The sequence below is a fragment of the Mus caroli genome, chromosome 8, assembly GCF_900094665.2.
Source record: "Mus caroli chromosome 8, CAROLI_EIJ_v1.1, whole genome shotgun sequence".
Classification (NCBI taxonomy): Eukaryota; Metazoa; Chordata; class Mammalia; order Rodentia; family Muridae; genus Mus; species Mus caroli.
The window spans coordinates 95,930,170-95,937,916 of NC_034577.1; the positions used below are offsets into that span (position 1 = coordinate 95,930,170).

The following is a 7,747-nucleotide window of genomic DNA, read 5'->3' on the forward strand; positions in this document are numbered from 1 at the left end:
TGTATTTTAAGAAACATCTGAAAAGTGGCAGTGGTGGGTTGAATACTAGGGACCACCTCTAAAGCTCTCAAAGCCCTTACCACATAATGGCTATCTGAATACAAGTTAAAGGGAGATGAGACCGATTCAAACACTTGTAAAGCTCCTCGGAGCTCCACTAGCTGGGCCGAGGTGTAGGTGGTCTCAATGATTTGGTGTCTTCCTTCGACAACGATAGCAGCTCTTCCATTACTGGACCCATCAATGAACACAGTTAAGGCTTTGGATATAGGCTGCAGCTGAGTAACCTTGGGAAAGACAAAAGGGGTAGTTTGCAAAAACTGAACCAACCTATTGGCTGGTAAATGTGTATCAAAGGTTCCTTGAAAGGAGGATAATAATATGGTCCACTCATCAAATTGTGACTGTAACCAAGAAAGCTGTTCAGAAGAATAAGGTAGAATAACAGTATCAGGAGCTTTTCCAAAATGGCGGGTAGCCATCTTGATTCCTAGGATAATTACCTGACATATAAGAGAAGGATAAACAGGGAGAACCTTTGAAGGTGTGGCTGGNAAATGGATCCAGAAAAGGGGATTATCATCTTGCCACAATAGGCCAGTGGGTGCAAAGGGTGTGGAAAAGACTATTAAGGACAGGGGTTGAAGGGGGTTAAGCCCATGGTTTGTTGATTAATGGCTGACTCTACCCTATGGAGAGCCTCTAGGGCAGCAGGAGATAACTTTCTCAGGGAGTTTGGGTCAGAATCTCCCCGGAGTGTATTAAAAAGGGGCTTTAGGTCTCCAGTAGTCAATTTTAAATAGGGACGTAACCAATTTATATCTCCTAGCAACTTTTGGAAATCATTTAAGGTCCTCAGCTGTGAGGTGCGGATGGTTAATTTCTGGGAATGTACTCTAATAGGCTCTAACTGAAAGCCTAGAAACATGAAAGGGTACTGAACTTGAATTTTATCAGGAGCTATGACAAATCCCCACCTTTGGAGGGCCCTAACTATGGCCTGGGCAACCACATGGGTAGAGGATAATTCTTTTGTGGCAATGAGCAGGTCATCCATATAGTGTACTATATAGGCATCAGGGAATTTTTGTCTTAAAGGGTTAATAATCTGTGCCACATATTTCTGACATAAGGTAGGGCTATTAGCCATTCCCTGGGGTAAAACCCGCCATTGAAAGCGGGGATTTGGTCCCACGTGATTTACAATGGGAATGGAAAAGGCAAAACGGACACAATCTTGGGGATGAAGTGGGATAGAAAAAAAACAATCTTTAATATCTATGACAATTTTAGAATAACCTCTGGGAATTGCGATAGGAGATGGTAAGCCTGGTTGAAGTGCCCCCATCGGCATCATGGTCTTATTTACAGCTCGAAGGTCCTGTAACAGTCTCCAGGCTCCACTTTTCTTTTTTATGACAAATATCGGTGTGTTCCATGGGGAGGTAGAAGGCTCAAGNTGTGACAGTCTNAATTGTTCCTGCACCAACTGTAAGGCTGCCTGAACTTTCTCTTGAGGCATAGACCACTGATCTATGGATCATTGGATTTCCAAGATATTTTATCTGCCTGGAATGCAGGAGGAGCAGTGGTCTCTAAGAAAAAAGGTCTGCCCCTAAACCCTTTTTATCATTTTTGGGTATGGGCATAATGGGAGAAATCCTTCCTTGTTCATCTTTGCCTAGACCCTTCTCTGGGAGGTACCCTGTTTTTAGCATCAAATTGGTGACAGTCTCGTTGGGGCTAAACATTATCATCCCCATCTGGGAGAGTATGTCTCTTCCCCATAGGTTTACAGGAAGGCCTTTGACCACAAAGGGTCGAACAGTTCCAGTATTGTTTTCTTTGTCTGACCATGTTAGCAGTTTGGAGCTTTGTAAGGTGTCCTGTGTTTGACCTATGCCTTTTAAATGAGTGGCAGTGGGCTGTAAGGGCCAGGCTGCAGGCCAATGTGTTAAGGAAATTACTGTTGCATCTGCCCCAGTATCTAGGAGCCCTTGAAACTGTTTGCCNTCTAGAAACAAAGTCAACATGGGCCGCGAATCAGTTATTTTTTGTGCCCAGTAGACTTCTGAGGATCCCGGGGAGGATGGTCCTCGCTCTTCTTTTATATAAGGGAAATGGCCGAATAGTGGGAGTGGTAGGGCTTGGGCTATGCGCTCTCTAGCCCTAAGGGTGAGTGGTCCCTGCGTGGTGGTCACTAAGATTTTTATCTCCCCATGGTAGTCGGTGTCAACCACTGTAGGAGTCACCGTTAGGCCTTGTAAAAGTCTGGACACTCGGCCGATGATGAGAAAAAACATCTTTTGGGGAGGGGGGCCAAATTCACCTGTTTCAATGACTACTGTTCCCTCCTCAGGAGTTATAATCCTGGTGGTGGAGGAACACAGGTCCAATGCTGCATTTCCTGTCGTGGCCCTGCACAATCTCCCACGGGGGTTAGGGGGTTGTCTGCAGTTGTTATTAGGGGAGACGGGCCCCGCAAGGGGGCCCTCTGGCCGTTTCCCTGGACCGCAGCTAGTGGATGGCCATTGATATCAGTCTTAGATCGGCAATCTCGTGCCCAATGGTGTCCTCTCTTGCACTTATGGCAAAGACCGGGGGAGAGTTTTTGCTGGGTAACAGGCCTGGTTGAGACTAGGGTGGTCTGTCCTTGAGTAGGGCATTCTCTAGCAAAATGTCCAGGTTGGTTGCATCTATAGCAAGTTTTTTGTCTTTTACTTAGTTGTAGAGCAGCCCCAATGGCCAGGTTAATAGACTTAGAAATTTGTTGAGAAAACACATCTACCTCATTACAAAGCTTGATCATACCATTTATATCTAAACTCTTGGTTTTACCTCTCAGGGCAGCCTTACATGCCGAATTGGCGTTTTCAAGAGCAAGTTGTCGGACTAACAGACCCTCACTTTCCTCAGGCCCTAAAATTCTCTCAGCTGCTTCCTGCAATCTGGCAACGAACTGTGCATAGGACTCTTGGGGTCCTTGTATAATCTTGGTTAGGGGCGTAGTTAGCGCCCCTGCAGCAGGGACAGCACGCCAAGCTCCCAGGGCTGCCTGTGCCGTCTGGGCAAGGATACCGGGGGAGAGCCCTAATTGTTTTTTGTTTGTAGCGAAATTGCCTTTACCACAGATTTTATCAGCAGTCCAGGAGGCTGCCTTACTGGTAGGATTCTTTNTATTATTTGCAGCCAAATTTTCTCCTCTGTCTACAAACTCTGACTTCCAAGTTAAATATTGGCCTCTAGTGAGGACAGACTNAACAACTTTATTCCATTCATTGGGTATCAAGTAGCCTTCTCCTGCTAAACCTTCTAATATAGATACTGCAAACGGGGCATTAACCCCATAATTTTTGACTGCTGAATGAAGATCTTTTACATGTTTCAGTTTTAGCTTTTTATAGACTGGTTGGCAGTTAGTGTCCAACCCTTCATCAGGGGACATGCCACCCTCATCGGAATCAGAGTTTGCTTGATCCTCCTCCTCATTACTCTCTGGTTCCCCCTGATCTTTATCTGAAGAGCCAGTGGGGGGGTCCTCATGACCTGGAACAGCCTGACGAGCTCGAGCTCGGGTGAGGACAGGGAAGGTCAATTTTTTATTCCCTTGTTTCTGAGAGGGACCTCTGCGGCCAGTTTGAGGATTTTTTGAGATGGGACCTTGAAGGTTCCCCATGAGGGCTCTTTGTAGACTCTGGGTGTCTAGACTGAGGTCTTGTAGCTCCTTTTGAAGCCCTAGAACATCTTTAAGATTGGTGATCTGAGTCTGAAGTTCTTTTTTAGTTTGAAGTAATTGCCGAACGGATGGAGAAGCCAGCGATATGTGATGGGCAGTAGAGGGAATGAGGGGCAAGTAAGGAGGTGGGTGGTAATTGAAGGGCTCCATGGTAAGATAGGCACCGGGCCCGGGACCATAGTGGTCTTGTTCATATTTAAAGGCTTCCTCATCCAATTCTGCCTCTGAGGCAGGATCGAGGGGTTTGTNTGACAACTCCTTATACAAAACGGGGTAAATTCTTTTTGGTCCAACAGAGGGTTGAACAGTGGCCCCTTTTCTAGAATCTAATGTAATTTGGGGAGAAAGAGGGGAAGGCAGGGAGTCCTTAGGGGCCAGGGCATCGATAATCGATGGTGGCCGAGACTGAGGATTCGCCGATGGCTCAGCCTCGCTTTCGAGGCATGGCGATTGGGAATTTTCTAAAAAATCTTCAGTGAGGGCTAAGAGGNGAGCGCCTTCTCCGCCCTTTTCTGCCTGCTCAAGGAGGTCTCTGATGATTCCCCAATAACTAAAAAAGGATTCAGGGACATCTTCTCCTTGTTTTATTAAACTATTGATTTCTTTGCCTACTTTATTCCAGGTTAAAGGGTGTATTTCAGAACCATTTAATACCAGCCATGGACATCTATCGTCCACAAAACAAAAAAATTTTATTAAATCCTTTTTTTTAACTCTTATCCCTCTCTCCTTAAGAGAACCCTTCATTTCTTGAATAAAAACTGCCTCTTTGGACAGAACCTTCCCCATGGTTAATGGGACAACAACTGAATGCCTAGGCTTACCTCTTCCGACGTCCGTCCACGACACGCGAAGTGGCGGGGGACTGTCCCACTGTCTCACTGTCTTCGCGGTACCTCTTTAATCCGTTGTCCGAAGGGCGGTCGTACCTCGTGCCCCACGTCGGGCGCCACTTGACCCGTCCAGCAGGTCCAGTTATTCGAGGGTCACGAGGGGACCTCCTCCTAAGAACCAAATGGGGGGTAGAGAGAGACGAGGGCCTTGTACGAATAACGACACGGAAACCGTTCTGGAATGTATCAAAGCCCCGTATTTTGAGAAAGACCCAAGGCTTAAATGCACAAGCAAAAGGGGAAGTACAGTTTCTTATCAGTGGGAGGGGTAGGGCAATACAAGCAAAAGGAGAAGTACTTATGGGAGGGGGGCAATAGAAATTCTTTCTTTTGGCAGGTACATGGGGAAGCAGGAACTTGGTATCAGGGTGTGGTCAGGACATCGGCAATGGCTTAGGGCTGGAACATTCTTGGAATCGGTAGGGCTGGAACATTCTCGGAATCGGTGTGTCGGTGGCCCGCTTTTGACCCCCTTTTCTTCTCGGGGGGAGAGGCCCAATTCAGAGATCAAGAGTTGTCTTAATAGCTCCCAACATGTGACAATGATGGTTGAGGATCCTTTTCATTTTTAATCTGAAGAGATATCCATGGATACACCCCCCTTCGTTCTACTGTGAAGACTCTGAGTAATGATGACATCACTCTACACATAGAAGCATTAATTCAAGGTGCAACACATGGTGAGAATTGGGACTAGAAGCTACTAGAGGCCCAGGCTATGCCCAAGGCCCCGAAGTCCTGATGATTTTTATGTATTTCTGTAGCTGCACAGAAGCACAGCAGTTGATATTCTAGTAAGCAGACTAGAGAGCTTGGGCAGGCTAGGAGCCTCCTGGTATCTCTCTTGACTTCTCTAGGTGATGGTGTGGATCCACGGTGGTGGACTGGTTGCAGGCATGGCTTCCATGCATGATGTATCTGTGCTGGCAGCCACTGAGGATGTGGTGGTGGTCACTATCCAGTACCGCCTGGGTGTCCTGGGTTTCTTCAGGTGAGTCTGGGGCTGGGCTGGGAAATGATTTGCTGATCACAACCTAGACAGTCCTTTGATCCATGTCCCTTCCACTTCTCAGCACTGGAGACCAGCATGCCAGAGGCAACTGGGGATACCTGGACCAAGTGGCTGCCCTAGGCTGGGTCCAGCAGAACATTGCCCACTTTGGTGGCAACTGTGACTGGGTCACAATTTTTGGCGAGTCTGCAGGTGGCACAAGTGTGTCTTCACTTGTTGTGTCCCCCATGTCCCAAGGGCTCTTCCATGGTGCCATCATGGAGAGTGGAGTGGCCCTGCTGCCTTACCTTATCTCCAACACCTCTGAGATGGTCTCTACTGTAAGTGCTCCAACACTGCCACTCAGTCTTTATATTCTGGTACTTTGGTGTTCTGTTCATTGTGAAAATCAAGGACTGTGGAAGATAGTTTCTTGCCAATAATTTCAGAGAAACTCAGCGGTTAGTATCTACTCACCTCTACTTCATACTGAGTGACTACGCTATCTGACCAGCAAACTAGTCTTTGAAGCTTCTATCATTGGCAAAAGAAGTAAGCATGTGCTTGGCAGCTGCTTCATTAATTTTTAAAAGTGCTTGGAGTGCAAGCCTGAGGACATAAGTTCAAACACCCAGAATCCCCAAAGGCCTAGTAACATGTAATGGTAAACTATATGTTCCTCTAGTTGCATGGGAGCCAGAGATAAGAGAACCTCTGGATGGTCATAGACCAGCTTAGGTAGTCTAGGCAGCAAAAATGAAAAGACAGCCTGCCAAATAAGGGGGACGGGAAGACTGATAATTTGTCCTCTAATCTTCATGTACAATCCTTGACAGACTTACTCCTTCCCTCATATATAAAATAGAGGAAGGTCGATGGAGAAAACAAAACTACTCTAAACAAAAAAGAACAGGTGTGCAGGTAAAAAGGGTCCTGATGCCCGCTGTCACCTCTGACCAATTGCACAATGGGAACAATATGTATTTATTCCAATCCACACAACACACGCTACAGTGTGGGAATTAGGCACAACAGCATCGACTTGGAAATGAGAATTCTCCTTCTTGCCTCATTCCCTTTGCAGATGGTGGCCAAGCTCTCTGGATGCCAGGCCATGGATTCACAGGCCCTGGTGCTCTGTCTGAGAGGCAAGAGTGAAGCAGAGATTCTGGCTATTAACAAGGTTGGAAGAATTGTGTGTCTGGGAGAACCTGCTGTACATGATGTGGGATTCTGAACCAAATACGTCATCTTTATGCCTTTGTGTTCTTTCAGTTCTTGTGTAAAATGAATACAAGAAAGGCTAATCTATGTGTAGATTCTCCTCCAGGGTGAGCAGATCTTCCTGAAACTAGTGAGAATTGAGAAAAAGGTAGAGGTGACTCAGTAGACATCATGATATTTATTTTATTAACTCTCAGCATTGGCCTCTAATACCTCACAGGTCTTTATACTGATCCCTGCTGTGGCAGATGGAGAGTTCCTACCCAAGCATCCCAAAGAGTTGTTGGAATCTGAGGATTTTCACCCTGTCCCCAGCATCATTGGTGTCAACAATGATGAGTATAGTTGGACAATCCCCAGGGTGAGGCACAATTCCAATCCTTAGGGAGGCTGGAGACTCATATGCTAAGCAGATGTATTGGTGGAAACACAATACATCTTTAATCCAAGTCCACCAGACCCCACACTTAAGCCTGTCTTCTGCCTCCCAGGTCCTGGGCTCTGCTCAGACAATAAAGCAAATAACCAGGGAGAACCTGCAGGCTGTTCTGAAGAATACAACAGCAGAACTGGTGAGATGTTTCTGGTCCTGTCCAAATAGTCAGATCCTTCATACCTCCTCTGACAGCATCCCTACTAATAAAAATCAGTATATGTGTATGATTTGGTATGGGGTTAAATCAGATCATGAATCTTTTTATCCTATATCACTGCAGGCACCATTCTCCTAATACTGGAGGTGGTTGCCTACCCAATCCACAATATGCCAATTTCATTGTTCCTGCTCTCATTGGTGTAGATGCTGCCTCCTGAGTGTAGTGACCTGCTAATGGAAGAGTACATGGGGGACACTGAGGATGCCCAGACCCTCCAAGCACAGTTCAGAGAGATGATGGGAGACTT

At 46.4% G+C, this 7,747-nt stretch overlaps 1 protein-coding gene across 1 annotated transcript in view; it reads left to right on the forward strand.

Annotated features, from left to right (window-relative positions):
• LOC110299650 (acylcarnitine hydrolase-like) overlaps nucleotides 1–7,747 on the forward strand; it is a 16,774-nt gene that overhangs the window by 7,365 nt on the left and 1,662 nt on the right. The window contains exons 4-9 of the mRNA XM_021169388.1: nucleotides 5,487–5,620; nucleotides 5,703–5,961; nucleotides 6,705–6,803; nucleotides 7,065–7,205; nucleotides 7,336–7,416; nucleotides 7,644–7,747. Coding sequence (XP_021025047.1) covers nucleotides 5,487–5,620; nucleotides 5,703–5,961; nucleotides 6,705–6,803; nucleotides 7,065–7,205; nucleotides 7,336–7,416; nucleotides 7,644–7,747 — 818 coding nt within the window. The remainder of the gene's footprint in view (nucleotides 1–5,486; nucleotides 5,621–5,702; nucleotides 5,962–6,704; nucleotides 6,804–7,064; nucleotides 7,206–7,335; nucleotides 7,417–7,643) is intronic.